Here is a 23241-nt window from a genome sequence, read left to right as displayed (position 1 = left end):
CAACAATTGACCACAGATAGATTTATTTAGCAGTCAAATTTCACAATCTGGGACATGGATGTTGGACACCAGAACGCATGTTACACATGACACACTGTCACAGGTATAACATCATATTCTTGTTTGACATTTAAGTTACTTATATCCTTATTAATGCTTGTCATTACATACACATGCATACAGAATACACTCTCCAACTTTCAAACAAACTCACGCATTCACTCTGAAAACACTTACATAAACATAAACATACAAAAACACGGTCACAAACATTACAGGTCTTCGTCAAGAGATCCACCTGTGTGCCAAAAATATACATATACAGTTGACTGTATATATGATCAAGAAAAGACATCATTTGTACACCATGGCAAATTGATACAGTAGCAGGCTAAGAGCAGCTGAGCAACATTGGTACATTCAAAAATTCAACACTTGATAAAACTGGCTTCAAAACACACAGCGCCAAAAAAAGGCTTCTAATACAGAGAAATGCCACACTGCGAATAGTTTGACATATTAGGAAAAACATTAAATATTCACTTTCTTTCCAAGAGTCAGATTACACCAGAGAAAAACTGGAGAAAATGGATTTCAACTAAGCACTGTGCAAGAAAGTTCCAACAATGTCAGACTAAACTTGCTTTTCTGTGACACAACAGATCAATGTGAAACTGAATGCTAAACCAACTGCAAGAAGAGGTGTGTTTAGAGAAAGGTGTGGTCAGATTAAGACAAAATTACATTTCACAGCCTGACTTTTTATAAAAATCAAAAAGTGCCACAGATTATCACAATTTCATCACATTTTGAAGATTTTAAAATCAAATAATTCACAGTTTATTTGAAAAAGTAAAGAGAGAAGAAATGGCATTTGGGGATTGAGAGTAGGAACATGATATAGATAGAAAAACCTAATTTGTAGGCTTGTTGGTTGATTTGTGTAATACAGACGCAGATGGAAAGAATGATAAACGTGTGGCATTTACAGTAAGTGATTCAATGCCACACACTACCTCTATGTAATCCAACAAGTACAAGGATCAAGAAGCAAATCAATGCCAGTCAAACTTCTACATAAAAAGAATCAAATTAAAATACTAACACTCTGCTGTCACCTTGTGGTGGACAAATATACAGCACAGACATGGTCAGGTGAGGAGTTTTCCACTCTTCTTTTTCACAGACACTAACAGCTTTGAGACATGGTCGTTTCCGTCTGAGTGCATTCACACTCAGAGTGACGGCTGGCGATAGAACACGTAAGCAGCAGCAGAGGGTTTTATCTCACCCTCGTACACACTTTGTGTTTTATCTGTCACATTTGTTCCACCTTCTAACACCTCCCTAATTAAAAAAGTCTTTTTTTTCCCACCTCTGGCTCCCCTTCCCCTTGATAGAATCTCACCTCACGGCTTTTTCCTAAAGCAGCCAAGCAAATGCACAACACTGATACATCTCTTCAGGAGTGTGTGCGTTTCATTTTTAGAGTTTAAATCTTTTTATCTCTCACAATATCCTCTGCGGCTTTGGACATCAACATCCCGTGAGTGTTTTTGTTGTTTTGTTTTTAAAATTAGAAGTGAGACATCACATCCCACCGGTTATGGCACTGCATGTATGGCACTTTGACCAAGAGAGTCAATATCAATCAATTTAAATGAAATCATACATCATGAATGACACATAAGAAAGCATGTAAACTGTACATTGAGTTATTTCACATGGCACTGCTTTATGGAAAATAAATATACATCCTTTTCTGCTCGATGATATTCATAAATGTAATCTACATTCTTTTAATCCACTCAAATGACAATACAAAAAATAAGTATCTGGAGTAAATACTGTGGATAAATCCTTCTGTACACACCGTTTCACATTTCATCTTATTGAATTATTCCCCCAGCCGGACAGTTATTGTTTGTTTAGCTTAGTTTTCTGCACAAATAAAAAAAAACAGGAAGTGGAAAAGGGGTAACACTCGATTGTCAGGAGCTTTCACATTAAAGCCTTTTGTTTCGACTGTCACAACATGAAGTGTTTTTTCAAGCTGGTTGTGCATCTGACGTGGTGCTGAACTGAAACGGACTTATATTGAACGGATGATGGTTGTAACGAAGAGGCTAAAAAAAGCATCAGTGCAAGTCTCAAACACATTATATAACAGGACTCTTTTCGCTTGAAACATTTCGCCAATAAATAAGCTAGCTTTTTTTTATAGCACACAATAGAAACACACCTTCTGTACATTCTTTGCAGGGAATACGTTTCTTTTGTTTATTGTGATGAAACTAAAATTGATAGCTATTTGTGACTAGGCACTTTGGAATATGAGTTTAGGAGATGATTCATTCAAAAATATTTTTTAAATAAAGAGCAATTTATTATGGCACGATGGGTTGGAGCTTAGAGAACAATTAGCACATAGAGTCCAGAGCATGATGACTCTTGATGCCTATAATAACAAAATGCTGCATGTATAAACGCATGGCACTGTGAGGACCTTTATGTGAAACCATCCATTAAATGGCACTGTTTACGTTCACAGTCTGCAAGACCAGAAAAAAGTCTGTGACTTCAATTAACTGAAGCAAACTACTAGCACTAGCTGTGAGGATAAATCAGTTTAGAGTGTAGATTGTAACGTTTAAAACCATGTTATTCCCTTTCGTCCTGTGCATCCTCTACAGCAGTGGTTACCAGCTCTTTTTGTCTTGTGACCTTTAAAATAAAATACCTCGTCAGAAGTTGTGAGCACTTCAAACAAAGCCGGATTTTACCTGCTCAGATTGTGTAATAAGAAAAGCTTGAAGACAAGACTTGAAGTATGTCATTTTTTAGCAGAAAAATAAACCAATTATAAATAAACATAATTAAATAGCAAAATAACTTATTTTCTCGCTTGTATCTGATACAACAGCTCAAATTAATCTTATACTGTAAAACCTTGGGATCCACTGCTCTACAGTTATCATTCATTTTGGCACGTGTGTTCTTCTATAAATACTGTCTGTGTTTTTATTTATTACAAACAAATAGTTCAGAGTATAGTAGGCAGGGTCTTCTGGGTCATCAGGATATGTGATGAAGTCTACAGATTTGGGCTCCAGTTCCTTTTGTTGAAAAGGTCATTACAATAGTGCGCAATGCGAAAACAAGAAAAGAAACCTCTGATCTCGACACTAAAAGTAACTATTTACAAAGTTCATCAGTTCTTTTTTTCTCTTCCTAAAATATCTTTTGACATACTCTGTACTTACGGCTGATTGTAGAAAATGTTTTACATTTATGATGAAACATTTAAACAATGAGCATTTATTACAAGCAAGGCGAACGTTTGGTTGGTATTTCATTTTGGACATTTACGAGATCGATCCAGTCCGGCAACCTGTTTGATGCACTTTACTTTAAAACAGCCAAATAGGACCCATTCATTTAATAATTAAACTACAGTTGTTCTCAATAGCTATGACTGTTTTTTGGCACCAACTCTACATTAATATTATCTATAAATAAATCAAGAACAGGGGCTAAAATTCCAGGATTTCCAATATCTCTGAGTGGAATTCAACACTTAAAATAAGTGCATCATTAATACGATTTAGTAGACTATCCAAATAAATTCAATAATATTTTATAGTCAAATGAAATGATAGTCAGCTATGCTCCTCTAATACTTTCAGAAATACCTCATTTTCGAAAGGCCAAACTACAAAATGTGAGAGGTCTGAGGGGCCGCTTTGGTCTGCTCTGGTTGGTCAGGATGTGAGTGGGACGGCACCTTGACGTTGACTCCGGCCCATCAGACGCTCAGGTCGGGAGGCTGATGTTGGCGTTCTCCGCCAGCGGGGAGGACATGCGGATCTGGGAGCTGCTCTTGCTGAGGATGGACAGCTGAGTCCCGCCGTTCACCCCACTGCTGGCCAACGAAGGGTGCCTTTGCTGCTTCAGGTCCACAGCAAAGTACCGGTTCACCGTCCAGCTGCGCCATTTCCTCTTGATCTCCGACTGCACCTTCAGGGAGAAACTTCACAAGGTCATTTTTTAATGTACTTTAAGCTGCACCAGCTCCAACCCAAAGGTACAGCACACTTAAGTTGTGTTTGTGGAGCGTCTTTGTTAACAATAAGTGAAGGAGGACTGACCATATCATCTAGCTAAACTTGAATCTAGTGGCTGGAATAGCATAATATCATCTTTTTACATTAGAGGTCAAAAGTTGTGGAAACACACACTTTTTAAAGTTGTTGTTTTTTTGTTTGTTTATTTAATTCAATACAACTGAGAGCAGGTGTCATTTCATTTGAATACTCATTTGGCAAAAAACAAACAATTAATTTGTGTTCATACTGTATATGACTATACAATTCAAACACACACACAAAGACACACACACACACACACACACACACACACACACACACACACACACACACACACACACACACACACAGACCTGTTAATGCATTTTTAGTGATACCTAAGCCTAAAGGACCACTTAAAATGACCTATAGGAAACTACACATTGAGCGTAATTAATTGTTTATACATTATAGATGTTGTTCACAGTAAGTCAAGTGATACGGTTTTATCCGAAAATATGCTCATATGCATCAACAATAGCATTTAGAGCATTTCAGGTATCAATAGGTGTCAGAAAGACAAGATGTCAGGGACGACTCATTCAGGGGCTTACCTCTCCATTAAGGAAACAATAGAGGACCGCTACAACAAAGCCCTGAGGAGAAAAGAGACAACACATAAGAGAAAAGTGAACCCAAAGGCAAAGGACAGTGTGTGCTGACAGCTCTGAAGAAGTATCTGCTTTCTATCGTCAGCCTCCAGGGATTGTAATGGATCATCAGTAAACCGAACCTCTTTATCATATAAGAGAATAGGAGCTTCTGTTTAGGAAAACGATTGTATTTCCCTAAACATATATTTGCCATTGTTTATAGTTGCTAAAGGTTTGAGACCCAATACTTTATCTATAACAATTGGCAGAAATATAGAGTCTTGGCTCACGCCGGTAAATGTATGTATTATTTTTTAGAAGTGTCTTTTGGTGGCGTTTTAATGCTTAGTCTGAAGTTTAGATGGATGGTATGTTTAACGCCTAAAATAGAACCGAACGTACAGAACCGGTTTTTGTGGCTGTCACTTTAAGACTTTTATTGATGAATCTTCTGATTATTTCATCAATGTATTATAGTGCCTATAAAATGTATGAAAAGGTTCTGCCTGTTGTGTCTGTTGTGTCTAACCATCAGTCCAACAGCAAGAAATTCAATTCTCTTTCTAATAAGACAAAAAGTTGTTACTTTAAATGTTCTTTGTTTCTTCCTGGGACAAGATACTGTCCCTTATTTGAAAGCTATTCTATAATTGTGAATCTTAATGCAATATTAATTCATTTTTACAGTACCTTTGTTTGAACTCTTAATAGCATCATCTTCTTCTCACATCTATGAATCACTTCTACTGAAGTTGTTATTCATAGTTTCACAAGCTTTTCTAAAAAAACCTTGAAAGGCCGCATGCTGTCTTCACGATTAAGCTCATTGCAGTGTTTGAATATCACTATCTCTCTTCTAAAGAGCCTCTTTTAATTATGTAAACATTATGTTCTCTCATTCATCATGTGGTGTTCCTGTTGTACCTGGAAGGATCCCAGTCCCAGTTCAAAGACCAGTCTCTCCCTCTTGCTGACATCCTCAGGTGAGAAGGCGAACACAGTGTAGTGAATACCAAACAGGGGGATGAGCAGGAGGGTGGAGCGCGCCAGACGCCTACACACACACACACACACACACACACCCAGACAGACACACACACACACACACACACACACACACACACACACACACACACACACACACACACACACACACACACACACGCACACACACACACACAGGTTTAATAAGATTGAGCAGAAGGTCAAGCACAAATCAAAGTCGTGTGTGATTGGTCAGCAGGATGTGATGTAAGAGAGCAGAGCCCCTGATGCAATGTGATGACACACATCCTCTGAAAACTGGAGGATCCATGTATCAATCTTGTTTCAAATGAAGAATGACTGCAGAATCAGTCACACGATTATTTCTGTGTTGATAATGAACAATAAGGTGTCAACAAGTCCCATCAAAAGACCAAAAACACAAAATGATTGAACCCAACAAGTATTGCGTGTGGCCAAAGACATATTTTCTATTCTGCTTCGCAACAGACCTCCACTGTTGTCGGAAAACAAGGCGCTGGTGTTTTAAAACAGTGTAACACAGGCTGATATTACTTGATGATTGGTACACTATGAACTAGGGGTCACTGTTTTGTTTTAGGATTTACTGCTGTTTGTTGACGGTGCAAAGCTTTTTTAGAAGATGATAGCTGTTTTTAAATGTGCCTTTTTTACTTAGATCTACATTTCCAGTAAGAGCGATTACACAAGGGATTTGTTAGGGAACTGAGAAAGTATTGAGTAATGGTTGTACTCGGTTGATTTTAGTCTTTCATGGGATTTGTTGACAATCAGAGAATACAGAAAAACACAAGCTGTATCCCTATCAATTAAACATAAGGTAGGATTTGGTGTACTTACCCACTCTCAAATACAAAACTGTTGACATTTACAATCTATCCCTGCAGTCATAACAAGTATTGCTGTGTCCTTATATAATCTGGGTGCACATCATGCAGTGAAACATAGTGACTGACAAACACACAACAAATGGAAAACACAGAAACATACAGTGGTTTTAAAGTGCAGTCAAGTCAGCTTAAGGAGAAAATCTAACCATCTGGACAAAACTACATGTTTTCATTTATCTGCTGGATTAACAACATTCTGTGAGTGTGTGTTTCCTTCTGTATCTATCTGAGGAGTGGTTTGAGTTTTAGTGAGGACATTATAGTATTACAAAAAAATATAATAATAATAATAATGAATTAGGAATAGGGAATTAATTGTAATAACTCAAATGTATTAATTGAAATGAACCATAAAACATTTATTATACAGCACATGACATACAAACAAATTAAAAGTGAACGAATAGCAAGAACCTCTGGCATAACACACAAAGTCACATATATACACATGCAGTTGACACAAGACACATACACAAACACGTGTGGAAGAACAAACAGACACATAAACACATACCACACACACACAGACACACTTACAGTGTGATGGTGGATAACTCTGACATCCTGCACGAATGCTGAACAGCCTGTGTGGGCTCACTGAAGCATTTCTGAGCACAGCTGCTACACAGCACAAAGACAACACAACAAAACAACAAAGACAGTGTCTTTAGGGACACAAACACAAAGCCTCACACAACACACACACACACACACACACACACACACACACACACACACACACACACACACACACACACACACACGCACAAGTATTCACACTTGGTCACGCACGCACAGGTCTGAGCAACAGATGAGAATGACATTATCTGCAGAGCCTCAGAAGACGGCGTCCTGTGGGAGGAGGGATGTCTGGCTACAGTACAACTCCATAATGAGGCTTCAGCTTCCTGACAACAGGTACTACTCATACATATGTATTTAAAGTATCTGAGAGGACACATCTGAGATTTAAAGATAAGCATCTGAATGTTACAGTATGGCTACAAAAGAAACCATTTTTAAATGCATGGCTCCTGTGTTAAAGTATCAGTAATAGACAGTGTGTTTAAAGGGACAATGCCCACTGGCCTACAGGTATTTTAGGCCAAAATTTACCCAATTATGAGTAAATGCTTCTAGCTGTCTCTCAATCAAAACAATAACAAAAGACTGAGTTTTGTGTCGTAGAAGCGTGAGGTCATGACAGTAATGTCTTCCTTACTATTGCAGACTCTAAAATGATCTTGTGATACATTGACACATTTAAGAAATTTAATATTGAGTGGCTCATCTTTGGAACTAAGGGTAATCATGTTTATTTAGGCTTCAGAGTAGTTTATAAGCAAATTATAAGCATACACTGATCTTAAAATCATATCACTTCACTTCATATAAAACACTTTTTTCCTTCAACATACAACACTGGAGTTTCTGAAGTTGCTGGTTACTTACAGGTAAATGCTCGACTCGTTCCCTCCGATGTCCGGGGACTGCAGCTTCTGCACCAGGATGATGATTATTCCAACGAAGAGGACAAAGTTTATCTGAGAAAACAAATACCATCAATCTGGCAGGAGTTTTTATACATTCCATCCCAGCTAGAATAGCAATGATTGCGAGCATTTCCAAAAATAATAGATCAGAAATGTCATACTGTCTGTGCAAGATAGCTTTTATCTTTGCTTATGTATGTGCTTTTGTGTCCGTTGCATGTAAAACGGTTTTTAACTGGGCATATTGTATGTGCTGCCATTGTGCTCATGTATTTTTTACTGTGCTTATGTGCTCATGTATGTTCTCTTAATGTCATCAACCTGCCAGGGACTACAGATGAAAATAAGCTTCTATGGTTAAATCTGGCACATTTACATGATGGACTCAAGTGTTCATGTTATCTAATGTGAATAGTCTCTTAAAGGTAGGGTAGGTAATTCACTTCAGAAACACTTTTTGTTATATTCCATGGAATTCTCTTAACATCCCGATAGCAATGAATATATGAATTGCATTGACAATAAATACATAAAATAAATTTTAGCCGGCCCGGCTAAAATAACTGGATGGCCTACCTGCCTGTCAGCCTTCCATCTGTGCACAAACTTATCTCGTGCCCTCATTGGTCATTTTTTCCGGCTCCGTACTTTCAAATTCTAGCGCCCTCGAGCTGGTTTCTCCATTCTTAACTACCCTACCTTTAATGTGAATTCTTCAACTCACCATAATGGAGGCCACTACAGGTCCTTTGATCACCCACCAGAGGGCAGTGTTCTCATTCGTATCCCAGCATCTGGAGGAGGAGAACAGTGCGTTTCAAAAATCACTGAACATTTTCTCTCAATACTTGGAAATAATAAGCATCGTACTATACGTCAAGCATGAAGTGGCCATTTGCAGAATCAGGAGGCTTTAATGGCAGGGTGAGAGGCTAGAGGAAGGCTTACAATGGAAGCAGGCATAACTCTGTGTTTTCACCTTAGAAAATCATATAAAATCATTTTCTAATGTCATACTGTATCATTCTGTGCAAAAGAAATTATAAAGAATTTATGAGTTACTAAAAGCTTTTCAAACAGCGACTGGAAGCCTCTAAAATGTTGAATATGCATCGCAAGACATTGGTTTCTTAGTTACTTAATCCCATGATCAGTTCCTACAGTAAGAATATGATGGCATTTATTCATTGATTTAAACAAAGAAATGTCAACATAAATAAAGGATCTGGTGTCAAGAATGAAGGGAGGTATTACCCTATCCATACCAATGAATTCTTCCTTATTCATAATTTTCCAAAGGTGAAGAATAAATACATTTGGAAGGAATTATATTTAAACAAAATCGATACTTCTGGGTCTCAGCAACCCGAAGGCATCTGCGTCTTTGCTCTGATTCTGAATATATTGTGTAGTACCTTATGAAGATAGCCAATGACAGATTTACCCAGTGTCATGAAAGTGGAGCCTCAGAAACGCCCATATAGTGACGCAGATGGTGGGAGTTCCTGTAAAACAATCACACATTAGAGAAAGGCAATACATCTTACATAAAACATACATTTTACAACAGATTATTATGTTTCATATCATTCTACTGCATTTATGCTTGTTAAAACCATATGAAAGATAACAACTACAAGTCTTCTTTATAACAAAAGCAGAGGAAGAATGCTAAAATGTGTTTTTTAGACTACAGGTTGGCCCATATCTCAGAGGTTTGGGCAAATATAAGCTCTTTCAGCTGTTTAATCTCATTTACCAATGGTAATGACGATGAGAAACTAGAATGTGTGTTATTAAATAAAAAGAACGATATGGTAATGTCACAGAATTATTACCCTAAACATAACACATGAGAATACAAATCAAATGTATTCAAACAAAGCACATTTTCTTTTACAGGTTAAAAACTGTTGCATGAATAGTTGAATTTACAGAACAGAGAGAGGAGTTGCTGCTTTCCACCATAAATAATAATATCTACACTCACCCCAGCCTACGATGGTGTACCAGTAGAAGTAGCGCCTCTCAGGGAAGAAGGTCTCCACCAGCAGAGTGAAGAGATACAGCCCCTCGATGAACAGCCAGAAATAGTTGGACATGACACAGTAATGGAAGAATATCATCACTGCTTTACACGCCACCTGCACGGGAAAAAACACAAGGTGAGGTGCGTTAGTGCAACAATATAATAAATAGGTATATCAAATATTCAATGTGCCAACAGCTATTTCAATCCCTAACCGAAAAGGAAATCCAGATATACAACGACCCAAGTCTCTGCTGCTGCCATCAAAGTGCCGAATGAAAATCCTAATGGCCTTGAACAACGATTACAGGAAATCCTTTATTCCATCTGCTCTAACTATTCTCAATAAGAGAATTCAAATAGGTCCCTTGCAAATGGCCCCTATGTCTTATTTCGATGTATTGTTAAATCCTGCTGAGTATCATGCACTGCTGTTTTGATTTGATGAACTTACATGGCAGTGGAAGAACAACCTACTCGTCATATTTGGTGACTTATAAGATTTATAAATGTTGTCTATTGTGTGCTGTGCTCATATGCAAATGAACAATAAAGTAATCTGAATATGAACCATTTGTTAGACCTTCACCATTTGAGGTACATTTGAATAATTTCCTGACAAGTAGGTGGTTGTTAAAAAACATCTTGTTGCAGATTCAAACGTCAAATCCATGTTTAATGATCAGCCTTTCCTTTCAGAGCTTAAGACAATAAATGTCAGATTGACAAACGTCTTTATTTCTTGTAAATCCCGACGTACACAGAGATCGTTGTCACTATAGGGTGGGGGTTGCTACACACTCAACAATGCAATTACCGTCAAATGGAGCGTCTAGAAACTGTGTGTGGACTGAACATGTTGTCACAGTGGAGACCCACTCTACATGTCAGGTGCCCTGTAATCTAATGACACCATGTTAATGAGGGGGTCCATATTCTGAGTGGGGTCAACCAATTACAGCGCGGTGCCACGATGCTGACCTGTGATCGCCATAGTGACGGTTGAAAAAGAGGGCAAAGTAACCATTGATATGTTAATGAGCGTGGAGTAGAAGATTTCCACTGGCCTTGCTGAAGCCATTAGCGTACCTAATTAGGTTTATTTATCATGCTTAACAACACTGTGCCGTGTGTGGTTACCAGACAAAGGCTAAGAGCTTGTTCTGCATTTGTAATCAGGGAGTGTTAGTCATCTAATAGTGTGTTTGCTTTTTTGTAAAACATTTGCATGTGATTGAAGTTTCTTCAAAAGGTGCGTATCAAAAAGGAAAGACTGAAGGAGAGGTGTTTCAAGCCCTCTGTCTACAAATCCCCCGTATAATATCTCAAACAGAAAAACAGGCCTGATCATATTCTACACGCTTGCTTTCCTTTTTAAAATGAGTGGCTGCACTTTGATGAAATCCTTTAATTAGGTTCTCTGGAACAGATTACCCAGAAATCTTGAAAACACTTTGCTTAAGCCAAAACAAACTCCAAACATGAGCGGAGATCATTAAGAATTATAAAGCCCTCATTTCGTAATGATCTGCTCCAAATTTAAATTAATGAACTAATCATCAAAATATTGATTTTGATTAATAGCCAAACAAGCCTTCATGTTTGTTTTCCTTCCTGTTGGAGAGTAATTGGTCAGTGCATTTGGCCGTCTTGATGACCACACGGTATAAGAAGTGTTACTGACTGTCTGAACGAAGCAGTGGTCGCTGTCGTCCTGAGCGTACAGCACGCCGTCTTTGATGAAGACGGAGATGGCTCTCAGGATGAAGGACATAAAGAGGTTCATGTGAATGAAGTTCCTGGTGCAGTGGAGCTTCCTGAAGACCAGAGACAGAACGTTTATCAAATATGTTCTTGCTTTCACTCTTCATCATCTTAGCAAAGTCATTATTGCATCATCTGGTTTTTTCATATTTAATGTTTATGTTTATTTTGTGTGGCTGCTTTTGCTCAATGTTCACTCTACATCCAGTAGTAATTAAGTCAATCTGCTTGAGCTACACCGTCATAAATCATGTTTAATTGTTCATGTGTAAACAACAATAGCTTAGTAGAGGAATTGCATCGGATATTGGAGCATTATATCCAAAGACTTTCAACAGTCAGCAAACATCTGGATGTATAGACAGAAAGGCTGCAATTATATTTGATCATCGAATCGTTTGTCTTTAGATTTTTTGTCTTCTTATTAATCATTTCTTGGTTTAGAAGTGAGACAAAAATAAATAAATAAATGTAAATATTCTAATGCTATAAGTGAAGGTGTAAAATGTCTTGGTGCAAAACTGAAAGATATTTAATATATTAAGTTTTTAAGCATTTAATCACAATTTCTCTTTGATACATGAGCACTGACAAACATGTAAACCAAAAAGCATTTATTTTGTGAATTGGTTAACTCCTTATGTCATTGTACCGTTTTTCCATTAGAGCTTATTTTAATTGAGTTTTTAGATTTATTTTTAAATGGTCAAAGAAACAAAAGGCAGCTGACTGTGTGCCGCTCACCTGAATCGGCAGAGGATGACCATGGCTGTGGTCAGAGACACCAGCGAGGTGCTGTATCCGACCGTGTACAGGGCCTTCACCGAGGCGTAGTACAGGTCCTGATGTTAGAGACAGGAGGTTAGTCATGTGTGCTCATGATAAAGTCAAACTCAATTCAGATGAGGTTAACAAGGTCGTACGGGTTTCGTGGCGTTTTCAAAGAAATAGCAGACTTCCACATAGTGAGGGTAAATTTCAGACCAGCCTTCCTCGGTGCAGTTACGACTGATCCTCCCCATCTCTGAAAATAAAAACACACATGCCTCAGGCTGGATTAAAGTAAAGAGGATTCGTTTTTAAAATACAAATGAACTCAAACTAAGAAACACATCTGATCTCCCTCTTGTTCTCACCCTCTTCGGGGTCCATGAAGTCGTGGAAGAGCTCCGGACAGTTGACCACGATGACCTCGCCCACGTTGGCCGACTGCCAGCACGTCAGGTTGTCCCAAATCCACGGGCAACCTGTGGAGACAAGAAAAAACACACACACACACACACACACACACACACACACACACACACACACACACACACACACACACACACACACACACACACACACACACACACACACACACACACTGTCAGCATCATTCTGCTGTTATAAAACTGATGAAATGATACTGACACTTACTATGATCTGAATTAATTGGAATGAAAGATAATTGAAACAGGGGCTGATAGGGATTTAATTTCCAGAGATATGGAGCATTTTCACGGCACCCACATGGACAGGAATAATGCTAACATGGAGGCATCTTCAATATCATATTACCTCTCTTGATTTAATAAGATACGACTGCCTGTGGTGTAGCCTGAGAAACAAAACCCACGTAGGAAAAACTAATTGAGTTATAATTGCAGATTCAGATGATATTTCTTGTCACATTTTTTTTTTTTTTTAAATGACGTCATGATGGGCTCCAACAGCTATCTTTTAAATGACTCCCTCCTAAAAAATAAATAAAACTGAACATTTAGTTTTAGCTTCATCTTCTGTTGTTGATTGAACCGGATTCATAGACGAACACATCGACTGAAACATTAGAATACATTCCTGTGCTTCACACACAAACACACACTTGTTATACACTACAACTATCAATGATCAGCTCCCTCTCCCGTGTTACTGGAGATGCTGTTTTTAACAGACTATTTCACCTCGTCATTGCTAATTAAACTTCAACACAGCTTTCTGCAGAATGCCACCTCGAGCACTCAAAAGGGCGGCAAGTCATTTAGTAAACGATGTTGATAATCATGGCGAGGTTAAATGGCAGAGCAATGTAAGAGATGTAATGCAGGGAGAGGAGTGAGTGTTAATGCAAGCGGTGGAACCAAAAGTCAACAGGAATTAGCTTTGAGCTCACTTGAGCTGAATTGTAGATTACAGCACGGATAGAATAAACTGGCAACTAAAGGTCTATAATCTAAAGTACTCGTATGTACAGATGCATCGCAGATCACAGCAATACATCTGACATTCTATATTTGTTTGTCCAAACTGAGATAAAGACTCCACTCCATTCCCAAACAGGCTAAAATGAAAGTCTACTAAAAACATGTTTTGGTCTCCTTCTATTGATAAACCTAGATTATTACCTGAGTCATGGTAACATAATATTATTATCCCTTCAGTACTGCCCTTTCACAGCTGACATTTTTCCGTCTATCTTTCTTCTATTCTGCTTAGATGATGCTCTTTATCTCCAGCCTCCCCATCCTTCCCCTTTCTCTTTCTCCATTTCTGCAGGTTTACCACATTGTTTATGCGCGGCTGGTTTTATAGTGCTGCAGAGGCAGGTCCAAATCTGATTTGATGCGCTTTCACACTCAAGCATTTTCAGGGTGTTTTTGTTCGTTGCTGCATCTGTGTGTGCGTGCATGTGTTCCTGGACATGCATGCGTGTGTGTGTGTGTGTGTGTGTGTGTGTGTGTGTGTGTGTGTGTGTGTGTGTGTGTGTGTGTGAGTTTGTGTATGTGTGTGTTTTGCAGACCTTTCTCTATATGCTGCTTGGCTCCGTAATCTGTTCTGGTTCTGTCTGGTGAGCTGGACACGAAGCCAATTACCTTTTAAAGGGCACATCGGAGCCAAATGAGCCGCACTGAGCCACAGACGTAACCGGCTTAATAAAGCACTCTGTCTGCATCACTTGCTATCTCACACAATATCCCATAGTACGCTGAATATTCACTGGGCTGCTATGATACACAGACTGCACATGCATAGTGTTGAGTATGTGAACACACACACACACGTTTTTTTTCTCATTAAAGCTGATCTTATCAGCCAACAGAGCAAGATTTGTTTTTATATTCTGAGTCATGAGCTGCAACAGTAGCAGAATACAGATCAGGGCTTATTTCTCCCCATTCATTTATAATTATTTGTATTAATCTTTAATACTGGTCTAAGAGGAAAAACATGTCATGGAGCTCAAGCTGAATATGTCTGTCGTTGCGATACATTTGCTTTGTGAGAATCTTATAAAGGCTAAAAAGGAAACAAAAGTCATTGACTCAATGACTTTAGTTTGTATTCTCATTTTCAGGTTCATATTTGTATTTTGTGCTTCTCCTGTGACATGTTTAAATGCTTTAATGTAGGGCTGCTCGATTATGGCAAAAATCATAATCTCGATTATTTGGGTCAATAATTGTAATTGCAATTATTCATTGACTTTGAAAACATCCATTTATTGGAGAAAAATATTTGAGCAGTATGTTTTTAACAGTTGATTACCCTGAACTTTAAGTATAATTCAACTAAAACAAATAAAAAAAACAAATAAAAAAAAACAAAAAAAAAACAAAAAGTAATAATAATAATAAAAAAATTATCGTTTAATTTAGATTACGTTGTTTTTGTAATCGTTGCAAGCCATAATCGTAATCGCGATTAAAATACGATTAATTGAGCAGCCCTACTTTAATGTTCAAAAAGCTCTTTATTTGTCTCATACTGCCTGTGCTGCAGCACCTCTTTTCACCCTCTGTCTGAAACCAGAGCCCAGTCTGCTCTGATTGGTAAACTGGCCGGCTCTGTTGTGGTTGGTCAACTGTTTAGAGATGTCCCGCCCCTTAGTCTATCACGTACAATGTGTTGGAGCGCTATCCAATAGAAGCGCATGTGTTAAGTAGTGATGTCACTATGTGACAGAAGTACACAAAGGTGGGAGAGTAACTCCCTCGGGGGGGAACTTTAGCCTTTGCGGACCATTTAAATGCACAAAAAAAACCCGACTGACTTTTTGGGGTTTTCCTTTACGGACTTTTGCTGTATGAGTCAGTAAAAGTCAGTCATTTTCTAAGGGCGATGTATTGCACTCATATGATTTGAATGGAGGAATATTCTTGAAATATAACTCTGCCAGAAAATGCTTTGCCAGTGCTGACAAAACAAGCTGCTAAATGTCAGTAGAGCTGCAACTACTCTCAATTTTGTTGTACGTTTATTTAAATGCAATGTTCTTTATTGTGACAGTTATGTTTCGGTGTCAAAATCCAATATTCATCCTCATTTAGCTTTTGAGAAACTGTTGACTGAAGAAGCTTTACTTTGCATTAAAATCCACTATTCTATTTGCACTTCTTCTAAATTCTAAACGTTCTAAGTGTATCTGTATGAAGATAACTGCACCAGACAGACACAAGTCATTATTTATCAATTTCGCACAGTGTGTAGACTGCTGAGTACCTCAATTATAGAGAAAGTAACAAATAAATCATTAAATATGCTTTTCGAAGTGTTTTTTCTTTTATGAAAAATAAATCGTCTAGAAGGCTAAAAAAAGATCTCCTTTTTCTTTCTCTTATTTATTCCTTCCCTGTTCTCATTTTTCCCTATTTTACTTTTTCTCAAGCCCCAAGTCAGATTTCTGCAAACCAGGCGTTTTTATTTCCTCAGCAACGATTTGCTGTCAGCAGAAACACAGGACGGTTCCTTTTAAAGGGACGAGAGGAAACGCATATAAGTAAAAGTGACGAGGCAGGCATATAGGCTCTGAGAGGCGATAGCTCAATACAAAAATAAGTTTCAGTAATTGCGTTAGAATAAGGAAATAGATTGCTTCATGTTAACCAAAAATGTAGGGGTGAACTGAAAACATTTATAAACGAAATCTGTGATGTCACCTTCCTTAGGCATGAACAACTCTAGGTTAGATTTAAAAATAAGAGATATAATTGAAGGAGCAGCACACAGGAAGTTTGCAGGCTGACCTTTGAGATCTATTGATGAACCAACAGCTTCCATCTTATTCTAACTTGTTATCTTTCACTTCAAATCTTTCATGCTTCATGTTTATTTCCAGAATCCCCGTGGTTGTCATTGAAGCCGTGAGTCACAGTGCAGTCTGGGAGATGCAGTCTGTTGGGCAACTTTTGAGCAGCGGGAGGCCTGCAGCTCGTTGCTAATGAAAACCACAATCCATGGCCAAGAAAATAATTGCTTCCAGGAATCACACATCCTGTGTTTTTGGGGGAAAGGGACGTGAGATATGTGAAAGCAGCTCAGCGTGACATTACAGGCAGACATTTGGTTTGTGAATCATATATCACCGGATGGTTGCCTGTCCTGTTCAGCAGCGTGTCAATGTGATGTATTTGTAATTCGAACATGATAGAAACCAGCACGCGTGTTTCAATCCTCTGAGCTTTCTAAAAATGTTTGGATAAACAGAAAACCAGATCATTGAGTATAAAAAAACAAAGCCTGTTTTTTTTTTGTTCCCGGAAAGTTACATTTTTAGGAGAAGCATGACTTTCCTCAGCATATCTGTGTTTAATGAGATGTAAGCGTCTTCACGGCTCATTATGCAAACAGAAGAATGCCAGAACAGACACACACATTGATACCTTCAGACACATCCTCACTTACCTAATTCAAGGTCATCGTTGGTTTCGTGTGTCATGATATTCTCCATGCATTTCTCATGTTCACGCTTGATTAGACAGTGCCCGGACTCTGAGGCCACCTGGAGAGAATAAACAGAAAACACATACAGGGTCACAATAAATATACTACACTGAGAGACTGCTAGAATAAGGTCTTAAATGCCCTGAAAAAACAGCCTCTTGCTCTAGCCAGGAAATACATCTAACAGTAAACACAGTCATGTCTACTAAAGTTAAAATGAATACTTTTTATGTGATAAATGTGACTAAATTAAGTATGTTTTATCGCTTTTATCCAACATTTTTAATATTGTACAATTTAAACTTATTCTGTGTCCCTGCATCAACTGTTTTTATATCTGTCGGGATGCATGTCTAATATTTGTCGAAGCAGGTATCCTGTTTAGCACCAACATCCTATTTTTCTCTAGTTTTGATGACTCTTGCTAGTGGGTGGTGTAGCTAGCAGTGTTGGATTTTAAGTTCACAATATCTTTAAAAAAAACGTTTAATTTTAACTTTCTGGTTCTTTTTTCTATCCAAATTAAACCAAATGGAGTTTGATGGAGTTCTACGTGGAGGTTCCAATTTTTTGCGTTCCAAGAATCTGCTTATTCATGTCCATTTTTGTGCAATGACATGAAACCTCTGAGCAATTACATCCAATTCCTCCCAAACATACTTCCCAGATCCTCATTCTGCTCCACTTGATAAAACATTCGCATAACTGAAGTTTAGGAAATCCATTTTCACAGAGGTTGTCGAGGAACTGCATGTCTATCAACTATAACTCTCCCTCTAGCACTCTTAAGGCCAATCTCTGCTTTGCACCCTTAGTTTTCATGCACTGCCTCTCCTTCACGCTCACAGTGAACTGATAGGTGTAATATGTCCCGGCGCTCTGAGCCGTGGCTGACTCATCACTCTCTCCCTGCGCTCCAATATGAATTCACTCCAGGCCTCGCTGCCTTGATAAGATAGGGCATCAACCGACTGTGAAGATGTCCTAGGATTCACTTCCTTTCTTTCTTTTTTTTTAAAGCGCAGCACATGGGCAGAATTTTAAACGCTGCATGAATTATGCCAAACATCATCAGAGACATCTTTTATCTCGTTTTGTCTTGTATGCGATTTCATTTCCAGACAACCCTTATCAAGCAGTGGAAACTACACGGAGACCATGCTGGCATAACAAAAACAAAAACGATATTAAGGAACTCTCATTTATGTTGTCAGGAGTGTTTGATATTATTTAATGAAACGGACACTGGCATTGCTTGAAAGAACAATCTCTTTGTACCCGCAGCAAGCATCCATGTTGCTAAGCAGCAGGTAGCCAGCTTGGAGCCAATACATATTGTATGCAAGGATTCCTAGAAATGAAATATAATTGCATGCAGATTACTAATATCTGTTTGGCATGACTGCAGCAGGCCAGTTAGATGACATGTGTTATACATCAATGTACATCAATATACTGTATGATGTCATATCCTAGATAGCAGGTTATGTGTTATTCAGTTTACAAGCGTTTTTTATTTTTAGCTGCAATTAAAATGTGTATAGAATTTAGTTATTTCAATGTCAATGCACATTTGCAAAGACACACACACACACACACACACACACACACACACACACACACACACACACACACACACACACACACACACACACACACACACACACACACACACACACACACACACACACACCACTGAAGATTGAGCTGCTGCTGACGCCTGCGGTTTTAGGATGGGGTTATGGGCCGGACCATTGATGGCTGCCCCCAGAGCAACTGCTAGGCAACCCACTGAGACTAGGAAGAACAATCATGGACACAACCCCCCCTAACGCAGCCAAATGCTATTTTGAACTTTTTGAACAGGACATCACTTTTTAATTAGAGAGCTTTACAGCAGCTGGGAGTCAGATGTTGTTACCCTTAGATCCAGGAAAGCTTTTCCATCCTTTATCATCTTTATGCTGAGCTAGGCTAACCGTCTCCTGGCTGTACTGTGGCTTCATATTTAACAGACAAACAAATGAATAGGTGTCTTTTTTCTGTTGTTTTTAATAGTGCAATCTTTAGGAAACCACTAGCTCGAAACTAGCTTTTTGAGAAATTAGGAAGGACAGAGACTTGGTTTTACTGAGAGCTTCTGCAACCCAGTCCAGGTTAACTGAGGACTGCTAAAACGGGCACCATGACGAATAGCACAAGACAAAAGACCAATCAATATTTTTGTTTCCCCACTAACTCCCCTCCTCTCCCTTGAACAGATGTCTGTCCAGATAAACAGTCAATTTTTAAGCTGCAGATCCGTGTTTCCTTCCCCTAGGCTATTTTTCAACGGCCAGATAACTTAGTAGCTCTCACAGCGTGGATAATAAAATTCAAATTTGACGTTGCAGACCACTGGCCCAGCGTAGAGACCTGTTTGACACACAATAAGTACATCATAACAGACGTATCTGCCACATCTGCCGCTGAAGGTCAGATTGACAGTGCACTGTGCTAACAAGTCAAGAGGAGGAACCTGTCACACATTTTAGGTTGGAGAAGATGTTTGTTACTGCAAGATCGCACTGTGAATTCATTTGAACTCTATTTATGATTAGTTAAGATAAAGTAGTCATCATTACATTCAAAGTATATCAAGGTCACATAATAAATGTATTTTTACATTCACCAACTATAACCTGTAGCTTCTGAAACTGCTGCTGCATTGAGCTGGATATATTTCCTCCCCCACATCCTGCACAACATCCTCAGCATTCTTCGTTTTATTTCACTGAGGCCTCTAAGAAAAGTGAGTCACAGCAGATGGATAGGCAGCTCTCTGGTCAGCTGGGCCATCTGTTATTGTTCTGTAAGGCGGCCAGTCGTCTTAGTGCAGAGCTGATCGTGGACCTGTAACGTATGCTGATGTGCTGATGCGGCATATGGTGATTTCCACGCTTCCAGCGCCTGACATAAACACACACCCACCAGAGTGCACAAGTAAAAATAAACCAAATCTGAAGCTAGGAGAGAGCGGGCTGATGATGGAGAGATGTGAACCCACTCACTCCCTTATATATAATATGATTCTACATTCTTGTATGCTCCTAAAACACCCACTTACACACATACAAGTGTGCAAAGAACATAGATGCATGCACACAAACTACTCACCAAGGGCAGCAGAAAGATTGCAGTCAGCAGGTAGCCTCTCATCGTCTCCTCTGAAGGGCTTGTATCCACAAAGCTCCTCAATATGTGTGTGTGTCTCAGTGTGTGTGTTTTCACAGGGATGCACTGAAATTGCTCCCCTCAGCGTCACCACTCTTCAGCATCAAGGGCTCTGAAATACACAGAGAGAAAAAGGCTCTGAAAGGGAACAAACAACAACAAGGAAACACAACAGGAAACTGCTTCCGTTTTTTATTTGTTATATTATTATAAGAAAAGCACTATACAGACATAAGATTGACATTTTGAAATAATTTACTATTAAACCTTTTACATGTTTTGGAAACTTGAGTAAAGAAAAGTGTTGTTGCTAACTGCAGCAGCGGAAATGTTTTAGTTTTTTAAGAGTTGAAAAGTGGGGAGTGTTTTCTTTAGACAATATCTTTGATGTTACTTAACGTAGAAACATGGGAATTCAAAATACTACAATACCATGAGCATCGAACACAGTTGCCATTAAGAAGCCAAAGATGCGAGTCAGTTGGATAGGGAATTCAACTCATTTGAATTGTTTTCAGAGGATTCAATGAATGTTATCAGTGGTTTTCGCTACCATTGTAATGAGTCGGACGGGCCAAACTAGTGAAGTGGAAGTGAAAAAGGACTTTTTAAAACTGAATAAAACGTAACATAATGACAAACACAACAACTTCCAACTTCTTTTAGTGTGATCACTAACAACTCAGCCAGGTTTAGTAAAAAAAATAAAATAGGTTTGAATGTAAAATAACGACGTTTGTCAAATGAAACTTGATGTCTACCCCAAGCTTCCATAAGTGGGTCTAAGTGGGGGGCTATGAGTAGACAAGAGGAGAAGAGATGAGTTTTGAAAAGGGACTGGAATACTGGGGTCTCAGAATAGCGGAGATCTTGGGACAATATGTTCAAAACGTTTTTTTCCAAAATGTAAAAAAAATTATAAAATTACAAATTGTGAAAAATTAAATATAAAATATTTCTAGTGTGAACCAAAATATAATACTAAATATTATACAAGTGATTTTTCTTAACCAAAATGACAAAAATGGCATAAAAACACATTATTCTAATACAGGTCCTTTTAGACCCACTTATGGAAGAGTGTAGGGTCCAGTCACTCGTGCATCTAAGGGTTAAGCTCAAAGACAAAACAATTCTGTTGGTTTTACATAGGACACATACATCTGTCCCCTGGATGTTTTGTGTCTTATACTGTATAGTACACGGCCCCAGACCTCCACCCACTATAGAGTATCCCGATCTTGATACTACGTCACCTCACTTCTGCTTCTGTTCCTGTTATAATCACTATTATATGTCAGTTTGGTCATCTTGTATTCCTTCTTTTGGTAATCAACTGTGTGAATAGATGATAAAATCAATTAGTAGCTGTAGCACGGTCCTTTTGAACAACATATAAAAGGCTGATAGTCACTGATAACACCCATTAAAATGGCTGATAACAAAGAGATTCAGAGCTCTTTTGTAGGTGCAGTGGAGAAAATGCACCGTAGTTGCTGCATTTATCCAAAATTGAACACAAATTTAACACTGAATTACTTTAAACTGCAGGTTGTTAAATCACCTTTCTTTAGCCCCCATCAGCCCACATCAATGCATGTTAAACTCTGTGACTGCATGTCTCTTGTAGAAATGCACCTTAGGAGTTTTAGCTCACTGCTCACAAGGCTTTTTCAACTTTCTTTCAGAGAAACATATACACTAGTATATATACATATCCTTTCTGACATTTTTTATTGTTTGAGCTTTCAACAGGAGATGTGTATGTCAACAGGAGAAACCAAGACTTACTTTGCCCAAAAGTTTAAAGTCTGTATAACAACATAATAATTGACTCATAGGAAACCTTTGCAACGTTCCACAATTTTCTCTCTTCAACCCGAAAAACTGGTGGAATAGTCATGATTCAACTATAATGACAATAAGCTTTATTTTCGGGCCAAATATTTTCACTACATTGTCTTCAACTCACACACATAAATATACACATCGCTTCAGCGGGTATGCGTCACTTCATATCTCGTCCCAACCCCTTCTATCAAATCACAGAGGAAGCATTTTTTGTTGTTTGACTGACGTTATAAAAGATCTGTCATCACCTGCACTCTAAATAACTGTAAAAGAGAATATCGAGACAAATCATATATTTTATGAAGGACAAGTTGATTACCAAAGTAGAAATGTGTAGAAATTTGGAAGGAACACAGATTTATTTTAAGATGACGTGTATGCCTGGGTCTGACTTCAAAACATTCCCTCTTCACCCCCCCCCCCTCTCATGTCTTACTCATCCACACAGCTTCCTGAACAAAATGAATCACTGCAAACACAAAACACACTGGCCAGCACCAGCAGACACACACACACACACACACACACACACAC

The 23241-nt window shown here is 38.5% G+C and overlaps 1 protein-coding gene across 4 annotated transcripts in view; it reads right to left on the bottom strand.

Moving 5' to 3' along the window:
* Positions 1 to 1882: 1882 nt before the first annotated feature.
* The window catches only part of LOC104956505 (pituitary adenylate cyclase-activating polypeptide type I receptor), a 23251-nt gene continuing 1892 nt past the window's right edge, over positions 1883 to 23241 (bottom strand). The window contains exons 2-15 of one of the 4 annotated variants that reach the window (XM_010783984.1): positions 20800 to 20968; positions 17605 to 17701; positions 13077 to 13187; positions 12864 to 12964; positions 12685 to 12782; positions 11861 to 11993; positions 10138 to 10291; positions 9592 to 9652; positions 8872 to 8941; positions 8107 to 8198; positions 7192 to 7275; positions 5663 to 5792; positions 4700 to 4741; positions 1883 to 4030 (exon numbers count right to left, since the gene is read on the bottom strand). In XM_010783984.1, coding sequence (XP_010782286.1) covers positions 3806 to 4030; positions 4700 to 4741; positions 5663 to 5792; positions 7192 to 7275; positions 8107 to 8198; positions 8872 to 8941; positions 9592 to 9652; positions 10138 to 10291; positions 11861 to 11993; positions 12685 to 12782; positions 12864 to 12964; positions 13077 to 13187; positions 17605 to 17701; positions 20800 to 20841 — 1440 coding nt within the window. In that variant the 5' untranslated portion in view covers positions 20842 to 20968 and the 3' untranslated portion in view covers positions 1883 to 3805. The remainder of the gene's footprint in view (positions 4031 to 4699; positions 4742 to 5662; positions 5793 to 7191; positions 7276 to 8106; positions 8199 to 8871; positions 8942 to 9591; positions 9653 to 10137; positions 10292 to 11860; positions 11994 to 12684; positions 12783 to 12863; positions 12965 to 13076; positions 13188 to 17604; positions 17702 to 20799; positions 20969 to 23241) is intronic. The other 3 variants (XM_010783986.1, XM_010783987.1, XM_010783988.1) reach the window with 3 other exon arrangements.

This window comes from Notothenia coriiceps, unplaced genomic scaffold, assembly GCF_000735185.1.
Source record: "Notothenia coriiceps isolate Sejong01 unplaced genomic scaffold, NC01 NC01_scaffold00026098, whole genome shotgun sequence".
NCBI classification, from domain to species: domain Eukaryota; kingdom Metazoa; phylum Chordata; class Actinopteri; order Perciformes; family Nototheniidae; genus Notothenia; species Notothenia coriiceps.
Note: the sequence above shows the minus strand (reverse complement) of the source record. Positions and strands in the feature narration are given on the sequence as shown.